Source organism: Phalacrocorax carbo, chromosome 3 (genome assembly GCF_963921805.1).
Source record: "Phalacrocorax carbo chromosome 3, bPhaCar2.1, whole genome shotgun sequence".
Taxonomy (NCBI): domain Eukaryota; kingdom Metazoa; phylum Chordata; class Aves; order Suliformes; family Phalacrocoracidae; genus Phalacrocorax; species Phalacrocorax carbo.
In genome coordinates, this window is record NC_087515.1 from 91,371,547 (window position 1) to 91,399,471 (window position 27,925).

Consider the following 27,925-nt stretch of genomic DNA (forward strand, 5'->3'; position numbering starts at 1 on the left):
TGATGACACTACAATTCTTGGACTTCAGTATCTTATCCTGTGCACACTACCGGGTAGTGCGCATTTAGTTTGCAGGACAATAATTTTTTAAATTTTCTAATATCAAGTATCTGGTGCAGAACTTGATATTATGTTGCTGGATGATACAGTGAAGGCTGGAGCTCAATTTTTAACTTTTTTTTTTTTTTTTTTTAAAAAAGGCAGTTCTGTGAAATTAGAATTTTTTGCAAATTGCTCTTTTGAAATTGTAATGTTACCCAACTGAATAAAGGAGAACTCACTTGGGAATGCATGAAGAGTCAAAGACACAGAACTGCTTCCTTATTCTGTGGAATTTTCTTAGGATTATCCTGTGTTTTGGAGGAAGGGAGAAATCTGTTGATCATGGTAGCTTAGAAAGAAAAACAAAAGAGTTAATAGTTAATATTTGTCCAGCTGTCCTGAAGATATAGTTTCCAACCTAATTTTGGAGCAAGTAGTTTAAAAATAATCTCCCCTGATAGCAGAGGATGCATTTCAAATGAAAGTAGTTTGTCTTATTGCATTGGATGTGGCAATTCTGTTAATGAATGTATTTTATGTTTGAATTAATTTTCATCTGTAATTTAATATTTGGCAGTGACTTTCTGTTGGTGTAACTTTAGCTTCATAGATGGTCACTGGTTAATATCAAACTTTTTTTTCTCTTGTTCAGGTTCCAAGACTTGTGGAAGGCTTAGCTGGCCATCAGTGCTCTCAGATAGCCGCAGCTAAGGATCACACTGTTGTTTTAACAGAAGACGGATATGTTTACACGTTTGGTTTAAATACTTTCCATCAATTGGGTATTCTTCCTCCTCCTGCTAATTGCAATGTTCCTAGACAGGTAAAAATAACATCAGCCAAAGCTTATTTGTTGGTTTGGTTTTTTTTTTAAACAGAAAATAAAATATGAAGATTGTGAAAATAACTCAAATTTTTTCAGGACAATGAAGTTGAATGTGAGTTCAGATAAAATCTTGATTTTTATCGATGTGTTATCATACATTTCAGTCTTAAATACTTACCCATGTTTTGATAAATGTTTCAGTTTGTAATCTGAACTCTACCAAGGTTTACAGTACTAAGTATGATACAAGGTGCAATTGCCAAAACCCTTTTCTTCCCCAAATTGTTCTGTAGCTGAGGTGATGTAAAAGTAATAGGTATGTACTACTTGAGATTCATACTCTTTACCCCTTTTGAATCACTGGATGGTGGATGTCAGGGTTTGATGGGTGTGTCCTTTGCTGGATGCACGGTTGATTCTGGAGTTGTAATGCTTTGGGAAGAACAGTGATAGCGAAGAGAGGGTGTGGGCATCAGCAACTTGGCTATATTTCTGTGCTTAATCTGTAATTTTTTCTAAATTCTTTTTTTTTTTTTTTTTTTTTAAAGTAAATAAGAGTATTGATAGGAAGCTTCATCCGGAGTAGAACAACATTGCATTACCAGTGTTATAAAAGTTATAAAAGTAGGAAAGAATATTGGCCGAAGTGCAACATCATAGTGTTTTGTGGTACAATGCAATGCTCTTCAATAATGTAATGATAGCTGTGTATCCACAGTATTTGCTTTGATCTTGATCATCTTGATCTGGAAAATCAAGTTAAATTTGAAGTGTGGAATTAGTAGTATACTGTTCTGCAGTGTGTTTAGGGTGTTAGGACTTAGAGGCTGACACTTTTGCAGCACTTGAGTCTTCTTTTGCTGTCTTATGCATGTCCTGTGCAATCTTGTTTAACATCTTACATATGCACACAGCCTAAGGAGATTTGATTCTACTTCTGATTAGATAATTATTAGGTAAAAGAAGTTTAGTTCTTTTTTTTGTCAGTAGTGCAATAGTGCCCCACTTGACAAACTTCTGAAATAATCCTGACTTATTAGACTGTCTGTGGACTGATACAAGTGCTTCATTCTTAATGACTTTAGGACTTAAATGTCGCCAGAAGTTTGTACATGTGAAATTCACCTGTTGCTGCTTAATATTAATATGTACTTCGGATTTGTGCTTAGGTTCAGGCAAAAAACCTGAAAGGGAGAACGGTGATTGGAGTGGCTGCAGGCAGGTTCCATACAGTGCTATGGACTAAGGAAGCAGTGTATACCATGGGGCTGAATGGCGGCCAACTAGGTAAGGCAGAAGCGTTCCGAAAGTAAAACCCAGCCATTAAAACATGTTATGTGTACTAAAGCTGTCATCTGCTTCTTACAACAGAAGCCTGATTAAAGCTTTCTCTCTTCTCCCTCTTTTTTTTTTTTTTAAACCAGTCTGATGACATCATCATTTTACAGTTCTTTTGGACAATATATTTCATTACTGCCAGTCACTATCACATTTTGAGATAGTGGGAGCTAGTCAGAGTTAGCTCGGTTATTTGAACTCTTTGGAATTCTTTTGCCTTCCATGTATCTTGTGCGGTCCTGCTACTGAAGACTTTCAGGAAACAGAATGTTGCTGTTTGTGTTGCAAATTACCCCAAGGCATGCTTGTCTCTTCCTAGGAGTCTGGCTGGTAGTGCCCTTAATAAATGATAATCTAGCATTCAGTGCTCCTGCCTATGTCCTCCTTTCACCACACACTGTAAACATGCTACTGATAACTTTTTCCATACTAACTTTTTAAACTGAAATGCTTGCCCATACCTAAACTTTTTTCAACAATGCCATTACCAGAATCTTCACTTAATTCAGTATTATTCTGAAGTCGAGAAAGCAGCTAATAAAAAAATGTATTACCAACTACTGAACTTCTTGATTTGGTGTGAGAAGGATATTTTAATTGCTTTTGTCTTTTTCAGTAAACAGGTGTTGCAGTATTGGTTTGGATTTGCATTTCTGCAGTTCTGTATCTGTGTGCAAACAAAACTGTTCGCTAGCTCTGGTACTTAGAGTTAATCTGCATTAGTTCTGGGATCAGCTTCAGATGCTTTTTTGTGTTCCTATTAAAGATTGCAAAAGTATGGAAAACCTTGTCTTTGTCTTACTAATTAATATTTTTTTCTTTGTGGTTTTTTTTTTTTTAATATCCACCCATCATATAAGTTTTTTTGTGATTGCTTGTGTTGTTGAGAATATTCTGGTGTGTGCGTGGCCCAGTGCTGTACCATGTGGAGTCAGTAATTGGATCATAAGTGGTACAGTTATGTCAGCTGGGCACTATGATAGACGGGTGGTAATAAACCTTGCCTTTTTAAGGTCTTTGGGCGGAGCACTACACTCTCATATGACGGTTGCTTCCAGCTGTAGAGGTACCTCTGCTGCATGTTCCTGGGTATTAGTACTCTGATCCACTCTGTGGTGCAGATGTAAGTGCACACAGAGCAGGTTTATGGTATGTATGAGATTTTTTGTGTTAGGTTTCTTGATGCAGCAGAGCAGCAATGGCCTGATTTTTTTTTTTTTTTTAAAATATATTTTCAGAGACAAGAGACCCTACATTACAGCTCCAACCTGTCTATTGTTTCATGTAACTGCTTGCCTTGCTGCTTTCCTGCACTTACAGTAACTTTTATGACAAGCTTGTATCTTCCAATGGCTGGAATAATCCATAGTTTATGCCAATGTCATAGTATTTCTAGTGTATTGAACTGTAATATAATCAAATAAATATTTTTTTTCTTTGAATCAAAGGCAGTACTAGTGCAGAGTCAAACCACGTTAAATAGCTTTCCCTGTAGAATAAGCCTTACTTCCTTTTTTTTGTGTATCAAATCTCAAATGTTTTCTGGTCTTTGTGGTGAACTAACAAGTATGTGTGGTGGGTCTCTTCTGTCTAATTATTTTGAAGATGAATTACCTAACTACCTAAATAATCTTTTAAAATTTAAAGGTTCTTCAAAGTAGTGTTACAAAGTATTCTTTAAATGCACAGTATGTGGAATGGCAAATAATGTTTTTGGGGTGTGTTGTATTTTCTAGGTTATCTGCTGGATCCTAATGGAGAAAAATGTGTAACTGCACCTCGCCAAGTTTCTGCTTTACACCATAAAGATGTCTCTGTGTCCTTGGTCTCTGCAAGCGATGGTGCCACAGTATGCGTTACTGAAAGAGGAGATATTTATTTACTTGCAGACTATCAGTGCAAAAAGATGGCTTCAAAGTATGTGTTAGTTTTCTAATTTGTCATGAAGAGCAATAGGTGAAGGTTTCACTGTAGTCTTACACTTGCAAGCTATTTCAAAGATTTTTGTGTATAAAGTAGATGTAATACAGCGCTCCCAGGAGTTCTCTTAATTTGCAGTTCTTTCATATGAACTTTGGCCGTCTTTTTTGTTTGTTTGTTTTTGTTACTAGATGAGGCTAAGGTGCCACTTGATGTTTAGCAAAGATATTAAAAAAAATTAGTAAGAGGAAATATTTTGTGCTATAGGTTTAAAAATACTGAAGCTGGTATTTTTTGCTCATCTGTTAGCCTGAATTTGTTTAAATGCATCTTGGCAGAGGCATTAAAGATCTGCTATTCTATTTAGTTAGGTTGTTATGATTTTGAATCAGTAATTTGGGGTCTGAATTTCATAATCAATGTGGATATAGTATGTTATAAAGGGTAATTTATTTTGCAAGGGGAACTTTGTGAGATTATCTGGTTCATATGCTAAAACCTGTTGTACAAACAGGGCCCATGACTCATAAACTTAAGACATTATTTGATCCCATTCTCTCTTACTTAGTTTGCAGTAACAGATTAGAAGGAGTAATTAGCATTTTTTCCCAGCTAACTCCCAGTTAGCTTTTCAGCTTCACTTCAATTCTAGCCATGTTTATTGACACGTTATAGCTTAATGATTATTTCACACTTCATTTCCTACATGGTTGTAAGTGAAGGTGCTGGCACTTGGAGAAACTTAATACCTTGTATTGTGGTTTTGTACTAAGAAACTGAAAAGCGATAACTTCAATGGTTTTGATCAGGTAAAAAACAAAACCCACCAAAAACTTGAGAAACAGCCTGGGTTAGGATAATTCTTTTGATACAAACAGCTAAATGAAATTTATACAACTATAATTTTTATAATGCTGAAGATCAAAGCTAAATCACATACTGGTTTTCACTTACAGAATTTTGTGAAGAACCTGTGGATATGATGTGAATTTCTTAAAAGCAAAGCAAAAATTACAATCTCCTTGTAGTATTTTATTAGCAGTTATGTTAGTAATGCCAGAGAGGAGAAACTAAAGTGATTTGTTTTCAGTGTCACTACCTCAACTATATATTTTTATTTTTTTCATTTAGAGAACAAGTAACTGTCATAGAAGCAACATCAATACACAATGAAGAAATACTAATATAACCTTTTGTTTTCTTTCAGACAGCTGAACCTTAAAAAAGTTCTTGTTAATGGGGGATATTTGGAGTATAAGGTAGATACCCAGCATCTTAAAGAAAATGGGGGTCAGAAGATTTGCATTCTAGTGCTGGATGAAGCTGGTAGAGTAAGTTGTGCACCTAGAAATCATAATTACATGGAAAACTGCATGCTGATTAATCAAACTTTAAACATAAGAAGTTGACAGGTCAAAATCATGCATAGAAAATACACAGTTTATTTGTGTAGAGTTACTAATGGTTTGATTTGGGGGTTTTTTTTTTGTTCTTTTTTTTTAAGGGCTATGGGAAGACTACCAAAGTAATGTTAGTAGTTTATTTTTAAACCTGTAAACTTCTAATGGCGTTTCAGTGAAGGTGTATACACCTTTACTTTTTACATACATATGTAGCGTACACAGTCTGGGGCTTTTTTCCCCTGCTTCTCCTCTCACCCCATCTACCCAGTCACCTTTACGCCCTCCAGAAATAGTCTCAGAAGTAGTTTCTGGACTTCAAGTTTTAGAGCCTTTGCTGAAAAGCAGGTCGTCTGTAGATGAGATGTCCTTTTTGTTGTTGAAAAGTTGCAGCTAAACCTGGTGACTGGCTTAGTATTTATAGTTAAGTGTAGACACTGTGTTGTCTTATAACGGGAATACTGTGGTGTATTTGTTTTCTTCCCTCATTCTTCCACAGAGTAACAGTTTATAGGACCATTCAAAACCCCAGCCTTTTCTAGATCTGCTCACTGGGAGATCTAGACCTTCAGTGCCATCTAGTGGTGTTTACAAAAACGTTTTGTTACTGAAATGCTGCCTTCTTAAAGAATGTTAAGAACTGAGCTTGTGTATCAAAGTAGGGAGCAGTGTGGGTATTTCCTTTTCTTTCCTTGCATTTGACTGAATTACATTTGGGGATGATCTTACCTGTTTATTAGGTCTTTAGTTGTCTTGAAGATTATAAACATCCAGTTCAGTATTTGTTCATGTGAGGTTTAGCCTCTAGCATCTGTGGTATTGGTAGTGCCCTCTCAGCATCTTTAGTAATGCTGCTCTAGTAGTAAGAAACTACATTGTCTTCCTGCATCAGTGGAACTATGTCAACCTCCATTTCGTATCTTCCCATGCTGAATACTGGCAAATGCTGGGTTCTTTAATGCTTATAGGCATTATAAATTGGGTAAGGAGAGGGATGGAATTTTAATACTTACGTTTCCTGAATCAGTGCTTAGAGAGTACTGTTTAGCATAGCAAAGAGAAGGCTCAAGAGTGATCTTATCAATGTATGTACATACTTGAAGGGAAGATGCAAAGAAGATGGAGCCAGGCTCTTTTCAGTATTTCCCAGTGACAGGACCAGAGGCAATGGGCACAAAGTGAAACAAAGGATGCTCCGTGTGAATATACGGAAGCGCTTCTTTACTGTGAGGGTGATCAATCACTGGCACAGGTTGCCCATGGAGATTGTGGAGCCTCCATCCTTGGAGGTATTCAAAAGCTGTCTGGACATGGTCCTGGGAAGCTGGCTCTGGGTGGCCCTGCTTGAGCAGGGGGGTTGGAGTAGATAACCTCCAGAGGTCCCTTCCAACCTCAACTGAACTGTGATTCTATAGGACTTCAGAAGGGAAAGGAAATAGGTTACTCAGATTCTTTTGCCCCCCCTTTGTTAGGTGTTAACAGACCTGTGCAAGTCCTTCAGTGGGAGAAAATGAAAGCCCAACTTTAGCATCACTAATGCCACATCTGGGCTTTACCTTGTATTGGATTGTTGCTTCCTGCTCACTTCTTTGACATCTACAGTATACCTTGTTTGGGTCCTGCTGTGCATGCAGTTCTTAACGTTTCTGTTGAATGTTCTGATATATGTGTTAGGTCATGATCTCTGTTCCAAAACCTTGGCTGATACAGGAAAACTTGAGATTTTTGTCAAACGATTAGCAGGAAATGGTTTAAATTTTTGGTGTGCTAGCTTTAAATTTTATCTGATTTATAAGCAAACCAGTTGGACAAATCTGTAAATTAAGGACTAGATTACACTTGTTTCTTGACACCTTTTGCTGTCCTTGTTGGGATATCAGTAAAGGCTGTCGTACAGATGACTGCTGTGAAGAGGTTTGAATATTCAGAGAAGCTTTTCAAATGCCCTTCATGGGCAAATGGATCTTGATATCATAATAGATCTTCCCTGTTTTACTTGTGGGTTTTTGGTAATAGATGCTTATAATGCTTTAGGATATAATTTTGAAGAACGTCTTTCTCCTTTCATATGCAACTTTGAGATGACATGTTCTTGTGTTTAAAAAAGTAGTGTGTAATGTGTAACTGCTTTTATATGATATGAGGATTTCCCCTTTCTCTGAAAAAAATGGTTATAGGTGTTCTGCTGGAAGTCATCTAACAACTCCATGAAGCAGTGTCGTTGGGTGTATGGCCGGCAAGTCTTCATGTCCGACGTTGCTTTAAATAGGAATGAAATAATGTTTGTCACACAAGATGGTGAAGCCTTTACAGGGAAATGGCTGGAAGAAGGGAAAAAAATCTCAGAAAAGAAAGGTTAGCTGTGATTTCTTAATTGTTTTTAACTACTTCAAATCAGTATAAAAGTTGAATTGAATCTATACAGTCCTTAATGCTATAATGTGCTGAGCTTGTTCTTTCCTCCGTGTCTGACAGTTGGTAGCATTGACCAGTACTGTTCTCTTTCCTCAATAATGTCAAGATTTACTTACTTTGCAGCCTTCAGTTAACCTTCAGGTGGAGATTTCCAGGAAGAAGAGTACTTTTGCCAAGAAAGGTTGGACTGGATGATCCTTGAGGTCCCTTCCAACCTGGGATCCTATGATTCTGAAGAGTAATAGTAACACAAGGGTCCAGTGTCATGATCTTGTCACATATTAGCTGACCAGTCCTAAGAGACTGGCATTGAGCAAAAGGAGGAGCATGTACTTGCCTGTACTGATAAATCTGTGAAACCGTATCATGTTTCCCAGACCCTTATCTGGGCATGATACAGGGTCCAGAGAAATTCCCACCTTATTAACTTGGTTTGTATTGCTTAGAGTAGGTCCTGAAGGATTGTTCTTCTGGAAGGGAGATACCTGCCTACTACAGGACAAGATTTTAATTGAAACTGTCAGCTCTGTTCATGTAGGGGTCTTAAAACTCTATGGATAGAAATGGATTTACTTCCAACCTGGGATGCATTTGAACTTTATAGCTTTACGTTGCAGTTCTACTTCCTTTAATACTGAGATTCCATCTTTAATTTTATCAGTCCATTTTTGTGTTCTTTCACAGCAAAAATCTTTCCTCTGTTGTTCAGTGCAGAGTTGCATATTAGTTTTACTGTGTTACTACTTTTATTCTACACATCACATAGTAGTTCCCTCATTACAGAGGCACCAAACGCATCTCCATTTTGCTCTGTTTGTCCTGGTGCTGGTATGTGTTTTAGGTACTCTCTTCTTTCTGCTTATTGCTGTTCTTTTTGTAGTTCTAGCAACTGTAGTTTCAAGGAAACATCAGGCCTGTTGAGTAGTTGAATGTGTCGTTGATGTTTATCATTGTTTTTTGAGAGGTTTTAATGAATGTGGCAAATGGTGTGCACGTATTTGATTATCCAGTTCTTGAAAAATAATCCAGTATTCAGAGAATATAACTTTTTTTTCAATAGTATTTTGTTAGTTTGGGTATAATTTAAACAGATACAAGATGAAGTCTGAAGGCAATTGTATTATATCTGATGTAATTGATATGACAGAAAAAGAAAACAGTGTTGCACTGCTGTACACTGATGCACAGCTTGTTTCATTCCACAAGAGGCTGCACTGAATGTTAGATGGAGTGTTTTCCCTTATATAAAGTGGCAAAACATTTCCCCGAGATGTTCTGGATAAAAATTCTCCTATGTGTAATGTAAAGTCTTACCCTTAAAACATCTTCCTGCATTTCAGTTAAGTGAGCTGAAATTGTCAGTATAATTTAGTCTTATTCAATGACTATCAATAGACAAAGAAGTTATAAATCTTGTCTTTTTGTTATATCAGTTGCATTTTAATTAGCTGGACCTTGCTGTGTGTTTTTTTAATTATTTTTTTTTTTAGCAGAACTTGTTTCGAGCCTTCAGAATTCTTCATGTGATATATCTTGTGAACATGATACTAACAGTGTGTATGAAAGAATTCGACTTCAGAAGCTTACTTTTGTCCACCGAGCTGTTAGTATTGCCACCGATCCTAATGGTTGCAATTTTGCTGTTTTGCAGTCAGATCCTAAAACAAGGTACATTTAAAATAACAACTGTAATTTTTCTCTTTTTTGTGTGTGATTGCAATTAAATCATTCTGCTTTTCAAGACCATTTTTTGGCTCACACAGAAGTCATAGTAAATGTGGTGATCCATACTGCTAGAGAACAGCACTTGTTAGTAAACAACTGTGTTGAAGTTACCCAAAGATCTCAGCTTACATATTTGCATAATTAGTATAGATAGTGTTGATGTTTTATTAAAAGTGTTTAAGGCAAGCATCTGCGCTGTATTTCTTAACATACTCTGAGCTTTAAATAGTGTAGAAATTCACCACTTCAGTAATCACCAGTAACAGGTTATAAATAAAATTGAAAAGTGGATCTTTATTTGTTTGGAAAAAATGTTTAAAGTAAAATGAGAAACTAGAATACTGAACCATGTTCCTTGCACTTTCGTAATAGTTTCCAATATATCTGATAAAAAGTAAATATTACTTTTTTTTCTTATTGCTTTGGATTGTAATACAAAATACAGCAAACGTTTCTGTGTTTTCTTGTTGGAAAAATGAGATAGTTCTGATAATACATATTTACTGACTACATTCTAAAACAAAATACTATACTTGATATTCTGAAGCTAGGCAGATCTTTCATATGTGGTTTAATTGCTTAAATACCATATTATTCTTTTTGTAAAGAATAGGACATGAAATGTTGAGTAGTCCAGCAATGTAAGAAAAAACCCAAATGAACCAAATAGAAACACCTCACCCTCTTCTTTAAACATACTATATAAAATTTTATGGAGCTTGTAAATATTGGATTTTTTTGATGGATCTAATTTTATTCTAGTCTCTATGAAATTCCAAGTGTGTCATTATCAAGTTTTGGAGAGGATTTTGGCAAACTGTTAGAGGAAACGGATGAAATGGACAGCATCCATGATGTGACTTTTCAGATTGGCACAAGAACGTACCCCGTGCACAAATACATCTTGGCTGTACGCTCTGACTTCTTCAGGAAGCTCTTTGTTTCCAGTGACAACCAGCTAGACACTCCAGACGTCTACCGTAAAGATGAAGATGCTGTTGGATGTGATCTTTATGTAATAGAGAAAGTTCATCCAGATCTGTTTGCATACCTTCTGCAGTTCATATACACTGATACTTGTGATCTTTTGACTCATGGTTATAAACCAAAAATCGTGCATAAAGGAAAATCGGAAGAATATCAAGATACTTTAATTTCTAACCTGAGCAAAATGAGTTTTGATGAAAATGTTAATGGGAAGTCTGCATTTGACATTTATAGAAATAATCAAGTGCAAGTTATAAATGAAAAACAGAAGAGCAAATCTAAAAAAGGCAAAGTTGTTGGTGAAGAAGCTAACCTCATAAAAATGCTGCAAAGTGCTGCAAAGAAGTTTGGACTCAGCAATTTAAGTGGAAGGTAGGTGAAAGGAAATGCATTTATAATCTGGCAAGCTCTTCACAGAGTGCTTTTTGTGTAAGCTGATCTACTTTTAGTTGTCGCTGAAGTAGAAGGCTAGTTGGGGTTGATGTGTTTGCCTTTTTTTGTTTGTTTTATTAAGTATAAAAGTTTATAGCACACACTGTGCCATCTCTTTACAGCAATGTGTTTGCTCTTCGCTAAGAGAAAGCATGTATGACCTCTTTGAATAATGTCAGAAGCAGACTTTCATAGCATGGTTATGTACTTAAGGCATAATTTTTCAGTAGTCTTCTATAAGCTGGAAATGGGCTGTTGGCCCTTATTGTGTCCTAGAACTTCTTGGGCATTTGTATTTAAAGCGTATGTCCTGTGTATATTTTAGGGCATGAGCTCTCTGAGACTTGACATCTGATGCAAATCATCTGACTTTCCAGAATGACTGTCATAAAACATCAATACTTCTTTTGTTAGAAAAAGTTGACCTAATTGAGTTTTGGCTTGATGAAATTCTATGATGTGTTCTATGGGCTACCATTTTTTCCCTAGTCAGTGAATACTTTTAACATAAAACAACACAAAGCAAAGTTAAAATCTTGTTTAATGGTGAAACAAATGGAATTGAGACCAAATGTCTTTGTAGAACTGTATTACTCGTTGTTTGGTCTTCTCCTTTCAAAGGCAGGAATGAGCTTTTTCAGTTTCCTTCACTGTATTTTTCACAAACACTGAAGTTGATCAGCAAAGATGTGAACCCGCTGCTAAAACTGAGTTCCTAAATGAAATTTCCTTGTTAAAGCACTTTCCCTTTGAAAGTGTATTGCTTTGTGATCCACCAGCAGCACTCCTGTGTCTTTACCGTCCCATTCACAAAGCCTCCTTGATGAATTAGGGTGCTAAAGAAGCCTGTGCTGAAACATGCATCTTTTCCAAACCACTGTCTTCACTCAGATAACTGACTGGTAGCAGTAAGTATAACTCCTAGATTTTTGACCCTGTGGTGTTGGACTTTGACTGTAACTATAGGAGTATAGCTTTCATCTAAGATAATAAGATAGCTAAGATGTGGAAAGAATGTCAGTTACATTTTACATCTGCAGTGAAGACTTTCAAGTAACAGCTGGCCCTTTCTAATTTTCTGTGATGAATTATTTTGATCCTTTTCATATTCACAATATGAGCCCACTGAGGTGTTGTTACCTTGTGGAACTATTCTTCTTAGTGGTTTGAATTGTATAATAATTGTATTACTTATTACTAATGTTACTTATTTGCAGGTTGGATGGAATCAGGTTGGAAAATGGAAAAATTAATGTTGTCAACAAGAAGAATGGGAACAAACCAAAGTTAAATCAGAAGAAATGGTAAACTTTTTAAATCAAGCTTCCCCTACCCCCACCATCTTCCTCTTATGTGATCTTTTTATTGGTTAAGTGTAAGCTAAGGTTGATCAGTTGTATTTTAACTTCTAGTGTACACTTGTCTCTTTCATAGTAACTCATGTTTGGAAGCTGTAGAGGCTTATAGACTGACCTATGAATTAGTAATCTGGGATAATTATGTATGGTATATTTTTGCTTTTTTTTTTTCTCTGTACATTAATGTGTTCTGTGGATTAACTGTGTCATGGAATACTAATGCCAGGAGAAACGTTGTGGGTAATCCAGTCAAAAGCAGTTTGACTTTTGCAGATATGCTTGTGGTGACAATAAGACCGCATGGATTGGAAATAAGCAAATGTACAATATTTTTTCTAATTAAGAAAATCTCTGGAATATCTTTCAATAGAAAAATTCCTTACACTTTGATAAAAGTGGTGTTTGGTTTTTAATTCCATGGGTGTGATTGGGTTATCTATATCCAAAGGCGTGAATAGTCTACTTACCTTTACTGTGTAAGTAAGCTACATTGTGTAACATTAGCTTTTTCACAGAATTTGGATTACTTCACTCTTAAAAGATATTGTTAAAACTTATAGTAGCTATTAATGTAAGAGAACAACTAACAACATAGAACATTTAAAATTGACTAAAATTAGCCATAAATAATTTATTTGGTCATAGCAGTTTTGAAACAGTGACTGTGTTGTGAAGGAAATCATTCAGATGGAATTTTGAGAGTTCAACTTCGGATAAAAAAAATTTCTCTCTTGAAACTATCATGCCTGTACCTTAGGTTCATTTTATATGATGTTATTAAAGTTCAGGTGTCTTTTAATTTTTAGGATAAATCCTAAATTGCTGATGTAAGCATTTATATTTAGAGTTTACAACTTGTAGCCCTTCTGAATAGTCACAGTTCTGATCCTATTACATATCTTCTAGTTCATACCTCTGCGATGTGACCCTGAAATCTTTAGATGGAAAGGAATTCCCGTGTCATAAGTGTGTACTTTGTGCAAGACTTGGTATGTGTGTGTATTTTTTTATATATATATATATTTATATATAAAATATAAGTCGTATTGTCTTTTTTAACTGAAATTTTATTGCATCTTGAACTGAAATGCCTTTCTTTACAGATTATTTTCACAGCATGTTAAGCAGCTCATGGATTGAGGTAAGCTTGCCAATAAACATGTGTGGTGGTATATTTTGTTGCATCAAATAAATGACAGCTTTTCAGTTTTTCATAGAATAACATATCCTAAATACCGGGGAAAAGGAAAAGCTGGATTCTTTGATCCTGTTTGCAAGAAAAAAAAAAAAAAACAACACGTTTTTGGTTACTCTGTATTTGTGCTGTTGAGATTGTGTATTAAATGAGAGTAATAAATGTAATAATGTATATCAAAGGCAATTAAAGTATTGCTTTTGTTTTAGAAGTTTGTTTTGGGCTAGGTCATGGATTTATAGAAGCTGCTGGACTCTTCTCGTGGGATACTGCTTGGGATGAATTTTCATTTTCTTTCTGTAAAAGATCTTACAATTTAAACAGTATGCAGTATGGAGTAGCTTTTCCTGTGTACTGAATGAAAGATACAGCAAAATTGAAAGTCAATGTGTAGAATCTCTGGTTGACTTGTACTGTTAATGAAAGAGGATATCAGGGACTATTCCACTTAGTCACCAGCTGCTGCTTCAAAAGGTGTAGATCTTTTTTTTTTTGTCTTAGTTCCTATTTACTAGCTACGTGTCAATGCCCTGGTTGTTCCTGGACATTATAATTTGCCTAATTGCCTCTGTTTAAGTACCTGAATATGACTGATAATGCTTGTTGAAAGAGAGGAAAGGTGTAAATGGAGAAGCGTTTTTCAGAGACTGAAAGCTGAAGCAGCGTGCAGGAGTGTTCTCAACTTCCAAAGCTTTTGGCAGTATGTAAATCTAAGAACCTGGCAAAGTACTGAAATTTCTCTTTGGCTCCATAACAGAACTTCACCTGTCCTCTTGGTTACTGTGCTGACTTTTCCTCAGTCGTTCCTCAGGAAACATATCCAAAACACTGTCAGACAAGTGATTGGTTTGCTATTTTTTTTTCAGTGTTGAATGTCCATTTGTATAGTTGATTTCTATATCGGTTGTATGTAGTTTGTAACTTATCTATTATTTTGTAAGTAAATCTAAATCATACTAAATTCATAGGTCAATATTTTGTGAAACAAGTGCTCTAGATAGTCTATAAAAACCTTAATGTCTTTAAGAGATTTTAAACTTCAGATGGGAGATATGTCAGTACCAGTAGCGTGTTCTAAAGCAAGAGAAATCTTTTGGTATAAAGCTTTGCTTCAGAACCACCTAAAATAAACCGAAGTTGTTAAACAGTGATGTTGCATAAACTTGAATGATGACAGTTATGTGATTTAATGGCTAATGTTTGCTCATACAAAAGCTTTGCCTTAGTGGTTAAGATGGTTCTTCAAATGGAGGGTTTGCTGAGAACCTTGTTTTCTGAGGGATTAACAATAAAGGCTACTTTAATTTTATTCTGGCATGGGAGCTTGTGATTTCACTAGATCTTTTACTTTGAAAGAAAAGCAGTTCAGTACTTGCATAGGGGATTCCTGTAGTTTTACTTCTAGACAACTGTGGGTAAAGTGATATAATCAAGGAGGATTATTAGAGAAGATGCTTGAACTGATGAAACATTGAACTGTTTAATGGGTATTTACTGAGAAGTTTGGGCAGATTTTAATTGCTCTGCTACAATCAATTCTTAATTGAAGAACTTGAACAGGTTTTGAGCAAGTATTTAATTGTATAACTTTGAAAATGTGACTTTCAGTCTGAACAATTTCTAAATATAATTGCTGTCTTAATTTTGTATTTTATTCCAAGTGGTCAGCTTCTTTAACTCTTCTTTTTTTTTTTTTCTTTTTGCCTTTTAGGCTTCCTGTTGTTCAGCTCTGGAAATGCCAATCCATTCTGACATACTACAGATAATTGTAGATTACCTGTATACAGATGAAGCTCTTGCTATAAAAGGTGCCATTTATATATTTTCAAATCAACTGTAGCTCCTGCAATTTTTATATTTCTAAAATATATATTCAATACTTAATATGCTTGCGTTGAAATTTTATGTGGGAAATCAAAATTTTTGTGGCTCTTGCTTTAGATTTTGAGGTGATCACTGTACCCCAGGCTCTTCTGTACCTTCTCTTTAGTTTGTTAAACTACAGTTTTCTTTCTCATTTTCTTGCTTCAGAAGGTGACTGTGTTTGCTCTTCTAAGCTATTGTGCTGTGAAAATCCCATCAAAATTTCCAAAGCCATTACATTTGTCCTTTGGAAAAATTTAATTTAAGCTGTATGTGTTATGTTGCTTTTGACTTGCCCACAGCGTTTACGTGATGGTTTGTTTTCCAGATTCTCAAAATGTGGAATTCATATGTAATGTTCTTGTGGTAGCAGACCAACTTCTTATATCCAGACTCAAAGAAATCTGTGAAGTAGCTATTGCAGAAAAACGTGAGTTCTTCCACTTGTATTGTAAAGGGTTAGACAATAAAAATGCTTTTTTTTAGATGTTAATGTTCTTGCCTGTTTCAGCACAGAATTATTTCCTTATATTACTTTGCTGTGATTACCTTTTGCTGTTCATTGCATAGCTGTCAACAGTTGTTTCTTTAATCTGGGTGATGTACTAGGTTAGCATAATCTTCCATTCCTTATGCATTGTTGTCTTCATCTCATGCTCTTTAATAAAAGAAAAAAAGAAAAAATCAAACAAAAGCTGAACAAAACAAAACACCAAAACCACTACAACAAATGAACCAAACTTTTTATAAACCTCTATTTCATTGGTTTCAAAACCCTTGTCTTTCAAACATGATAAAATGAATTCTACATTTCTATTTCTGTCCTTGTATTTAATTCTACTAGTTCTTATGTATGTTTGTTTGACAGTGCTGTCTCTGTATGGCTATGAAGATCTGCCTCTTCTAGAAAACACTGAGTGTTGTTGTTTAGCTTCACACAAGAAGTCAGCATACAACTTTTGCTTGGCACTTCTTAGTGACTTCCATTTTTCTATTTCTCTCTCCCCTGGCCCCTACCCCTTCATCCCCTCTTTTTTTTTTTTTCCTTTCTCTCTGCTAAAGGAACATTCTGAGCTTTAAGAACTGTTTATGCTGTAGATGAAAATTGCTATTTTTAACTTTCTTCTTCCTTTTGTTTTTGACTGATGAGTTTCAATATATTGAAACCAATATGTTTGGACATAGGGCCTTTCTATTTCTGTGAAGCAGCCATTGCATTCAAGCTGCTACAGAGTTATGTTGAGCTTGCTGTAGTTTATGCTCATTTGAGCATTGCCATATTTCCTAGGAATGGCGAAGTATATGATATGTTTCAATAACTAGACCACGCTGTGCAATATGTCTTCAAAACTGCTGCATGGTATTGTAGCGTGTTATCCAATTTAGTCTGTTGTGTTTCTTTTTTGCAGTTACTTTAAAGAATGCTGCCGAGCTGTTGGAGTTCTCAGCAATGTATAATGCTGAACAGTTAAAACTGTCCTGCTTGCAGTTCATAGGACTCAATATGGCAGCTTTGCTTGAAGCAAGGTGAGGAGGAATGCAAACATGTTCATGTACTAGCTGTTAAATTCAAATATCCCAAGTCAGCAAAAGGGTTGGAAGATCTAATAGGAGCAGTTAGATGTTAAAATGCAACTGAATGCTTCTGTTTTAAAGGGAGTCTCATTTTTGAGAAACAGGGAAGCTAGTTAAATATCTGTACATACTGTACCAGTTCTATAATACAAAACCCTATGTTACATCTGGCATGAAGAGCCTAAATTAAGTGGACAAAACTCTCTTGAAGTCAGAGTAGGCTTTGACATTAGGCTTAATCTGGTTTGGGTTTTTTAAATTGTTTTTGAAGATGCATAAAACTGCAGTGGTTTTTTTTATGGTTTGTTTTTCTTTCTTTTTTTTTTTTTAACATTATAGTTACTATGCAAATTGAATTTATTTTAAGTAGGTTTATTATAGCTGGCGCATTTTCCAAAGAGGATGGGCCTGCCTTTTGGTAGTCACTTTGCTTTAACTCCCTGCAGTGAGGGCTGAACAAATTCATTAATTATCCTTGCTTTCCACAGTGATTCAGCTAGGGTTCTAAGAAGCTGAAGGTGTGCTTTGGCATTCCTTCTCTCAGTGCTTTTGGATAGGGCTTCAAGTTCCTTCCAGAGTACATATCATCTTAGAGCAAGCCTTATCAGCACTGGTTGACCTTCTTTTCTAGCAAAGACTTAAACCTCAAAAACCCCCAACTGACCAAAAACCCCCATCTCTATTATTGGTCCACTCTGTCCATTCCTAGCCTTTTTGTCATGCTTCCTTTTATCTATAGAAGTTCTTAGAGATCTGAGCCAGTTGAGAATGCCAGGAGTTCATTGCTATGTCACACAACTGCTTTGCTTGTATCACAGATGCAGGAACTAATTCATATTAGCAATTTTCCTCTTCACATCTTTATAAACATTTTAACCTTTGATTTTGGAAAGAAGAGTAAAAATGTAATAACATTGTCTTGAGTCTGAGCAACCTGATCTAGTTGAAGATGTCCTTGCTCACTGCAAGGGGGTTTGGACTAGATGACCTTTAAAGGTCCCTTCCAACCCAAACTATTCTATGATTGTAAGTGTTATTCTGAATCCAGATTTGTTTCACCTTCCTGGAAAGGACATGCAACATTCTTACTACAGTTAAGACTGTATCTGCATTTCAGTGAAAACCTGAAAATGTCATTACTGGTTAGCAAGACTTTTAATCTGAGACACCTGAGACAGATAGAACTTAGTTGTGACGGCTTTGTGCAAGGATAGCTGCTCACATGGGCAAGAGTGTTCTGTTAACTAGTTTGTTGCTGTAGTATTGTTTTTTGGCATGAATGTCAAGGGATGTTGTGGCTGAGTTTAACAGAAAAATTTTCATAGGCTTGGAGTATTGGATACATGTCAGAAAGACTTGAAAGTATGCAGAAATATGTAAAGTAATGACCAGTTCACAGTAACTTAATTATATAGGTCTATATTGGCTGGGGCTGTAATAAAGGTAGGCTGTCTGGAAAGGTTGTAGGTTTAATCCTGTCTTCCAACAGGAGTATTGACTAATTTATATTTTGTGTTAATTTTCTTCCTTCTAACTCTGTGACCACCATGAATAGGTAATAACTCCTGTAGGTGTTATTTTAGACTTATCTAAAATGTTCATTTGAATTTTTCATTAATGTGATTATTTTTTTTAAGCTGGTAAGATAAACTTGTTGATTTTTTTTTTTTTTTTTTTTTCCTCAGGACTCTGGATGTCTTAAGTGATGAAGTTGTGAAGGAACTTTCTGTTTATTACAGGAAAATGGTAAGTTTTACAATGTGAGTGTAACCTGGTTAGGTTCCAAATGAGAACAGATGTGTAATAAATATATACCTGCAGGGTCTGTAGATGACAGACTGAATGTGGAACATCTGACTCAAAAGCTAAGGTTAGCTGCTGCTATTATCACTCTCATGGAGCTCATATTTCATTATTCACTAGCCACTGCTGCAACAGTATTGTGTCCTTTAAGTTAAGTAATTAAGCATATTGATGTTCTGTAATTAACAATTGTTGTGAGAAAAAACATAAGCAAAACCTATGGAGGAGAGCATCTGTTACTTAGAAGAAAGGAGAAGAAAGCAAATTAGTCTTCTCCATTGTAAAGTTCAGGGTGATCATATAGATCCTAAAGCAGTAAGAAAAATAATGTGAAATTTGAACTTTAATGCAAAGGGGAAACCCAAGGCACGTTATAATCCAGTATTTTTTAACTGTACTGTAGTAAAAGATGAATGTTTGCAAAACCTTGAAGCATTTTGCTTGTCAGGAGTTATAGGCAGCTGAAACATGCGTTCTGAGTCTGTCACTTAAAATAATTCTCCCTCTGTTTTGCTTAAAGATGTAACTTAAGTTTATAAGCTGGTTAAACAATTACTTGATCTGTAGAAGTGTTTTAAATGACAGTCAGTTCTGGTCCTTTTACAAGAGGTCATATGTTTGTTAGCATACAACCTAAGAGAAATTTAGTGTAATGGCTTTTACAACTACAGATTCCGGCCATGGTCAGGAGAGTAATTACTCCATACCCAGATGGACCTGACATAAGTTCTTTTGAGCCTGAAGATGGAGAGAACTTTGTCTTTTTAAGGGAAGAAATGAATGCAGAACAAAATTCTCAGTAAGTATCTATTTTTCATCAACATTTTAACTAAGTGAGCTGTATATGGTGTTTATCCCCCTTTGGATGGTGCCTAACTCCCTTTGGGTTCAAACTTGAAATATTAAGAAATAGGGGAAATGGAGATTTCAAAGACTGTTCTCAGTTTCCTTAAGTATTGTAAAATGTTACAGGACTGCAGTGGAACACTTTTTTTCAATTTATAAGTAGCATGTGAGTAAAGGTGGCAAAGCAAACATTCACAGTAGTGTTTGGGAGTTGTGCATGTGATGAGAGTATGTGCATATGTATGAGAACAACAAAATGGAGTTCACTGAACTTCACTGAATTAGGAGAAATCAAGAGAGAATAAAACAGACTTTAATGTACTATAGATCTGTCTGGAAAATTGTGATAATCTACATTTCTAAATCTTAATAGAATTGTCGTACAAAATAGGAAGTTTTTAGCATTATTTTTTTAATCTGTCAGTTTAAAGTGGCTTCTGTCTGGCTGTAGAATAACAAAACAAGCGACCTGTGTTTAAGAGGTGTTAGAAAATGTGATCCAGGCAGCTGTAGATCAGGTAGTTTGGCCTTTGGTGGTTTTGTAGAATTCTGGTATTCTGTCTTTGAATATTTGTTCTGAAAACAGAGGTGAGAGCAATAGAATCTGTAAGGTCTTGTCAGACTAACTTAATGTGCGCTTTTCTCTGACAAGCGCATAATAAAATTACAACTGATTTTTTGGTACAGTTCTTAAACTGGAGAAATTAACTGTGACATCACAACTATGAGAAGTTTATTTGATAGGATGACTTGGTAACATGCTTCCAAATAGTGAAATATGAAGTCAATGTGCAGATGAGACCTCACCTGCAGTATTGTTACTGTTCTGACCACTTGTGTCAAGGTACTCTAAATGAACTAGTACAGATAAGGACTAGCAGATCAAGGGAACTGAGAGGCTATTAGACCTCAAGCCTTAGGGGATAGGGCAGTTAAAGGATAAAACAAAACAAAACCCAAGAATTGTGGGGTTACGGTATTGATTCAGGAATGAACAAGTGTGTGAATAAGTATGTGTATACTTACTCCACTTCTCAAAGAAGCTTTTTAAAATAGGGTTCCTGTAGCTGTGATTCATACAATTCTGAATTTCTAGTAGTTTTGTTAAAATGAAAGATACCTTTTATTTGATTCCGTTCTTCCTAATAAAATATATAGGAACACAGGACATTTTGGTAACATGACCATATACCTGCTTTATTGTAGAAGTTTTACTATCTTGGTGGCAATATTTGTGTTGGGTTAAAAATGAGACCAGCTGTGGAGTTTGAACTTCACTAATTTAGGAGAAATCAAGAGGGGAAAAAAGTGGAGAGACTGATATAGTTTGCTTTATGTCAGTTCCTGTGATGTGTAGCAGGTTTAGTCTGACCTAGGTGGCAGTGCCAGCCCGCGCAGCTGCTCTTTCTTCCACTGTCCCAGCAGAAGTCTTTGTGCAGTGTACTAGACCGGAGACTAGATCTAGATTGGAATAAATTTTTTCTCTTCCTCCTGGATCCCCCCCCCTCCCCCCCAAATAATTTACTAAATAGTTGTGCCAGTGCATAATCAGAGCAGGGACAGGCAGCTAGTGACAGCTGGTGGGACCAGGTATTAATGTTTGAAGTGCAACCGCTGCTGCTGACTGAAAAACTTGACATTGACACTGGCAGTTCTGAGGCTCAATTTCTTTGGCTTTGATCCATCTTGTTTTTTTTTTTCAATAGGGAAGCCCTTTTCAAAAGAGCAAAATCTAAGGCAAAAAAGAAGCCACGAAAACGGTCTGACAGCTCTGGAGGATATAATCTATCAGATATTATTCAGAGTCCAGCCTCTACAGGTCAGTGGGAAAGAGGTTCCTTTCAGGTGTAAAAACAGAACACAAAGCTTAATACACAGTGCAATGCAATTTATCTACTTCAGTAAGGAAATCTTGCAAAGATTATTTCTTTTCTAGTGAACACACCATAGTTGAATTTAAATAGTGAATTCTTAAGTTTTGTTTGAAAGTATGTTTGTCATACTTTTATACTTGGGCACGTATAAGTTTGTGCCCAAAGCTCAGATTCTGTAAAAGCATGTGTTTTACCAAATAAAGTTAATGGACACTTTCCCATGTGGCTTTAGTAACTGGAACATTTCTGCTAATGTGGGATTTATTTTTTTTTCTGGAATATAAAAAGTAAATTAGTCACTCTTTATTGAAAAGATGGTAGAAGCCTTCATTTTCAACAGAAAGCTCAGTATTGCTTTCTAAAACTGTGTGTTGTGAGACAGAGAAAGAAAACTGGGAGTAATCTTGTTCTGAAAAGAATATTTTAGGTAGTTTAAATTTGCTTATGCTTATTAAGTCTGGTATACTGGACTAGGTAAACTTCTGGTTATTTTGTATTGATTATATGGAGTGGATAACTTTCGGGTTTTTTTACACATTGTTTATCCCAGCTCTCACGATTTAATAGTTCTGTCTTTTCTTATTTCTTAGGCTCAATAAAACTGGATAAAACTAACTCTGTAGAATCACTTCCAGAACTCTTAACATCTGACTCTGAAGGTAGCTACGCAGGAGTGGGTAGCCCCAGAGACTTGCAGTCCCCTGACTTCACAAAAGGATCTCATCCAGAGAGGACTGAGGTTGGATTTCTTTGTTGCTTAGCAATTTATTTATTTGTGTTTATTTAGTCCATCAAAAGCAGAGTTTGTATTTTGGAGTGCTTCTGAGAAGCTGTGGTCCGTAAAGTGGAGTAGACAACTTCTAAGTAGTTATTCTTTGTCTAATAAAGCAAATAAAAATGGGTATTATTAAACCTTCTAACGGTAATGTATTCACGTGCTACTGCAATAAGGATTTGTATATGCTGCAGTGTTCAGAAAATTTCAAACCGAAAGAGCAGTTATGTAAAGTCTTCATATACTTCTTTTAAAATGCAAAGCATATCTGAAGTTCAGAAGCCAAAAAACTCCAGGAAAAATCTGCTGTTCTTTGACTACTGTAGCTGGACAGAAGCATGGTCCAGGACAACTGAGGCATAACGGGCAAAGAGAAATAATTGTGAGAGAATTGTGCATATGTTAAGTGTTAAAGCTTTACAAGTGACCATATCTGAATTTTCCACTGTCAAGATACATATTTGGACTTAAAAGATTCAAGGTGAAGTGCAAAGCAGGGGGGAGGAAAAAAGGTACAAATAGCAGACCGATTGGAGATGTCACTGTTATTGCTATTTTTGAGGTATCCTTTAAAATCTTTTCACTTACACATGTCGTTCAGGTTGTTTGTAGCATCACGGTTGGTTTTTTTTTTTTTTTTTCCCCTGAATGAACAAATGTGAGAATGTTCACCATTTTTCCCTCTTTATTTTTTTTTTTTTTGTTTTGTTTTGTTTCTTCAGATGAAGGACAAAGCATGCAGTCAGGGTGTGAAACCCTCTCAACCTAACAAGGAGATGAAGTTATACAAGGGATCATCAGTGTTGACACAGTCTGTTCCACAGTCCATTCCCAAAAACAACTCTGCAAGCTCTCCCAATTGGGTAGCAACCAGTTTCAGGTGGAGTAATAGTTCTGGTGTCTACCTAACTTACAAACTCACTGTTCCACACTTGGTAGTGAATGCTAATATTCTGTTCAGACTGAACAGCTTTACAAAAAGATCATACATTATTTGACACACGAATTAAAGATTTTGGTAGTTTAATAAAACTTGTACATTTTTTAATATTCTCTGAGAACAGCAATTGCTAGATACTTTTTTTAAAGTGCTGCCAGTCTGGACTTCTCGTATCCTTTTTTAGAAGGCCTGCTTGGTTAACACTTTGTAAAACACTTGGCAGTTTTTTGTAGAATCAGACCACGCTTGAAGCCATTAGCAGCACCATTGTACTTTGAAATTTTTAAGGCATGCCTTCAGACTTAAATGGTCTGTGAAAATCAACACCACAGGTTTAACTGAACAGTAATAAGAAACTGATTATTAATTTTTATCTGTAGCAGTATCTGTGTATGAAAAAGGAGCAGTACTGTCATAGACAAAAGCTCCATCTTTCTTGGTGTCTTGCGTCTGACAGTTGTCAAGAAAGGTTGACTAGAGAAGAGTTTAAGGATTTAGGGAATCATATAGCGATAATTTCCCACAGTTTTCCCAGGCTCTGTTGGTTTGTGGCTGATGGGCTTTGTTAGTACAGGCAATACAGCTGTAGAAATTAAAAATCACAGCTCTGAAGTATGTTGTTTGGTGAGCAGGGTCCATTAGGAATCTGTGTTTTGTCTTGCTATGTATTTGTGTGAGCCTAGTCTCTGCAGAGAGGGCAACACATCCCACAACTAACTCTTTGGTCTTTAGCCTCTTTGGAAGAAGCTTCACCTTCATCTGCTATCTTAAAGTTCTTTTCAAATGTGTTTTAGAGGATTGCAGGAAAGGCAAACAAATAAAACCATAGGACTTTGTTGTAGTGTCACTCTGCCTTTATGGGTTTCCCTTGTACTCTTTCTTCACTTTTTCTAGTATTGCTGGTATGTTGTCAAGAAAAAGCAGGCAGCACTGTTATGCAGAATGTTTAAAGGATTAATACCGTAGTGTATTTGGTTAAACTACTGTGAAGGAGCAGTGATGACAGGGCTTGGTGTGACCTCCCAGCAGTTAATTCTCTAGTTACTCTATGGCAGTTGAGTTCATGTAGGGAGAGGCTGAGAGAGTGCTGGTTATATTTTATATCAAAGCCTGTCCTTGCACGTAGTTTTAACACACCTTAGATTACAAATGCCTTTAAGTACACAGGTTTTAATTTATAGTTTTATGTAAAGCTTGGAAGTGTCTGGATTTAATTCTTGTTCATTTATGTGGAAGTTTAAAGTTAGGTCATTTATGAAAAAGAAACTGATTTCTAAAGTTTGAGAATGTTACTAGTGTTTATACAGAGTTCCAACTTTGCAGAGAGTGTTCTGTTTGCCCTGTGAAATAATTTTAATCCTGTTCTTCAAAGAAAGATCTAATTGAGCCTTCATGAAAGAGCTCTAAGCAATGCCTCTCTAATACTTAGCATGAGCAGTTGACTACTAAATAAGTATCCTGGATTTAGGTATCTAATTTTTTTGAAGTAATCATAGTTCACATCTTTTTGTTTCATAGCAAAATGAGTCTTGAAAGTATTTTTATAGTGTGCTCTTAAATATGTATATATTTATAAAAGTTTTGTCAGAAACATTCTATTTGAGGTTTGCCATAATTGAGGAAACACACATAAATTATACATCCGGTTACCAATCTTATGTATGATTTAGAGGATTTCAGTGAAGGCTGGAACTATGGAATGTAAGTAAAAATGAGTGCCTTGTAAGGTAACTTTTTATTTTTCATTTAGCCCTGCCAGCCCTCCTGCTATGGATCTAAGAACCATCATGGAAATTGAAGAAAGTATGCAGAAATGTGGAACCATGCCAAAGGCAAATTCAGGGTTGGTAAAAAACCAAAATCTATAAAAGAAAAGTGTGATAGACCAGGCTATTATGAATTTACTTAGTGGTTCAGGCAGTTCAGAGTTTAAAAAAAGCAGGAGAAAAGTTGTCCTATTTGTTTTTGAATGGCTTTGTTTACTTCAGTTCATTATGGTTGTTTTCTGTAAGCATGCAAAATTTATCCCTTTATTTTACTGTAGTCTCGTTTGGTCAACTGCTGCAGAAGCATGTCTTAGCTGTTGAAAAGTGAAAGAAAGAGCTAGTAAACTAGTATCTTAAATTAGTGGCCTGCTCTTCTGAGCTTTCATATTTCCAGCTGAAAGCTAAGCTTCTGACAGTCTCTAAAGAGTTACAAAACTAGAAAATAGAAAATAGTCTTCATCTGGTGGTAGTCTATCTTTTTTGGAAACTTGATTCCTACTCTGCATGTTTTCATTTGTAGACATCTGTGTGAAGAATAGTTTTATGATGCTTTTCTTTCTGCCACTCTTGATATTCATTGATCCTCCTTTTGCTCCCCAGCCATCCCAACCCCCGCCCCCCTTTTGGCACTCTAGACAAAGTATTTTGGTCTAGGAAATAAGTATTTCTCAGTTTAATTTGCAAGATTAAAGGTGAGTCATCACAAAGGACACTGATCTTACATCTTCTCTCTTTGCAATATCAATTCACAGCAGAATGGCATCTCATGGAATCAAACTTTCTCAGAAGCAAAGGAAAATGATTGCCCTGGCAGCAAAAGATAATGGATCAGTAACTAGCAGCATGGAGCCTACTACACTAACAACTGCACCACCCCCACCTATGAAAGTTGCAAAACTAGGGAATGCATGGTATGTTATGAATCAAATATCACTTCTTTCTCTTTAGAGGGCTTTTACAGTCCCTTAGAAGCAGTTTCTTAAATAAAAGTGTCCTAGGTTCTGGTCATCAAAAAGAATATCACTGAACTATTTGTATCTATATTTAGTAGTAATCTAGAAATTCAGAGGGGGCAGTGAAATGCAGTGGTTGCAGTTTAACAGTTCTTTGAAATTTTGCTATAATGAGTCAGAAGACTGCATCCCATCTGGTTCTTGCCTGTGTGTGATCTGGTATTTACAGATGGTATCAAAGTGAAGTGTAGAAAAAGAAGGCTGAGCCCAAGCTCTGAAACTCAGTCAGGAAGAGGTAATTGAACACCATTCTGAATGCTGTTTTTTCTCTGTCAAAAACATGAAGAAAAATCTTAGCCCTTCCTGGGGGAAGGGGCTAGAATGACTTTGGACTAAAGCAAAAATAGACCAAAATTAGAGATAACAAAGTTATCTAGGTGTCTAGAAGCTGGAGGGAGTGACAGATCCTGTTAAGAATTCTTATGGTGGAAGGATGCATAATGGGTTTAAAATGACATTTAATGTTGATTACACACAAATGTCTATTCAGTACAGTAATATTAACTTAAATGGTTTATCATCTGTCCGAGGAACTAGGTTTACAACAATGAATGTAATGAGGTGCTGGCCTGGTTCATGCTTGCTTTGTCACATTTACTGTGGTATTGGGTGAAAGCATAAAGACATAACTTTGTTATGCCTTATAAAGTTGCAAGCTATGTAAATTTAATGTGTTTAATTACTACAGAATAAACACCTATGTGCATGCTCTTAACTTGAGGTGAATGTTGGGCAGTTCTTCCCCTTTTCGTGTGCAAGAAGGTCTAGACTTTTATTGCAGCTTACTTCTGTACTGGTACCCTAGAAGAACTGTGAGTCAGTCTGCTCTCTAGGGGAGAGTTGGTCTCCTCTCTCTAGAGTTTACCTGCTTGTGCCTCAGTGGGAACAAAGCTTGCTGCATATCCACCTCAGTCACTCTAAATGAAGTCTTTTTTTAGACCATTTAGCTGTTTAAAATGCTTTCCTTTTGTATTGGATAGATTTCAAAGTAAAATAGGAGTCTGTCTTTCAAAGGATAGGTTTATTTTCTACAACGAGAGCCATCTCCTTCTTGTGTCTTTTTGCTCTCTTTCCTTTGATCTTTTGTATGAACTGGTTGTTCCTTTCAGAAATAAGAGTAGTAAGCTTTTGCTGGAATCTTTGCCTTTCGGCTATGCTTCTGTAAGCTCAAAACAGACATGTAGCCTGTTAGCTATTTAATGAGTGTATGGAGAGAAAAAAAAAATCATATCACTAGGTGGCTGAGGAAAAGGTAGGCTGCTTCCTGGCAGTAGTTCCTTCGTAAGAGGCGTTCTGGGTCAAAAGGTTTAGGGTAATAGCTAGAACTTTTTGCTTCTCTGCTCCATTTCATGTATCTGTTACCTCATATTTCTTTTTTAGACAGATGCTGTTACAGTCAGTATCTTCAGTTTGAAGTGCCTTTAGATTTATTTGACATTCCACACAGGTCTGTTGGTATGCTATTCTCTTAGTTTAAGACCATAGTAATAATGGTAATATCCCAGAACACAACAATGGTAAAATAGAGCTGGTGTTCAAAATATTTATCAGTTACGTCATAAAAACTGATGAGTGTATGTTGTAATCATCCCAAAATCATGCAGTATAAATCAGATAATAATTTATTCTAAAATGATAATCTACTTCCAGTTATGACACCAGAACAAGCTTTGCTTCTCTAGTGGACACCATTCAGTAAATTCAGCCTTATGGTTAAAAGGCTTTAGTATCTTACAGGGCCTGTCAAGGACCATGTCAGTCTGATCTGAAACAGGCAGTTGTTTGGTGAATTCAAGGTAGTGCGACATGACATGTCCTTCAAGTAGAGATTC

At 36.0% G+C, this 27,925-nt stretch overlaps 1 protein-coding gene across 5 annotated transcripts in view; it reads left to right on the plus strand.

The window, feature by feature from the left end:
- Positions 1-27,925, plus strand: part of IBTK (inhibitor of Bruton tyrosine kinase) — a 63,593-nt gene that overhangs the window by 15,985 nt on the left and 19,683 nt on the right. For 2 of the 5 annotated variants that reach the window (XM_064447735.1, XM_064447738.1), the window contains exons 6-25: positions 695-865; positions 2,038-2,155; positions 3,943-4,123; positions 5,334-5,457; positions 7,704-7,881; positions 9,432-9,609; positions 10,429-11,025; positions 12,303-12,389; positions 13,350-13,432; positions 13,547-13,584; positions 15,350-15,446; positions 15,830-15,931; positions 16,911-17,028; positions 18,762-18,822; positions 19,551-19,678; positions 21,432-21,544; positions 22,190-22,338; positions 23,097-23,254; positions 25,065-25,157; positions 25,833-25,991. In XM_064447735.1, the coding sequence (XP_064303805.1) occupies positions 695-865; positions 2,038-2,155; positions 3,943-4,123; positions 5,334-5,457; positions 7,704-7,881; positions 9,432-9,609; positions 10,429-11,025; positions 12,303-12,389; positions 13,350-13,432; positions 13,547-13,584; positions 15,350-15,446; positions 15,830-15,931; positions 16,911-17,028; positions 18,762-18,822; positions 19,551-19,678; positions 21,432-21,544; positions 22,190-22,338; positions 23,097-23,254; positions 25,065-25,157; positions 25,833-25,991 (2,933 nt within the window). The remainder of the gene's footprint in view (positions 1-694; positions 866-2,037; positions 2,156-3,942; positions 4,124-5,333; positions 5,458-7,703; positions 7,882-9,431; positions 9,610-10,428; positions 11,026-12,302; positions 12,390-13,349; positions 13,433-13,546; positions 13,585-15,349; positions 15,447-15,829; positions 15,932-16,910; positions 17,029-18,761; positions 18,823-19,550; positions 19,679-21,431; positions 21,545-22,189; positions 22,339-23,096; positions 23,255-25,064; positions 25,158-25,832; positions 25,992-27,925) is intronic. The other 3 variants (XM_064447739.1, XM_064447736.1, XM_064447737.1) reach the window with 2 other exon arrangements.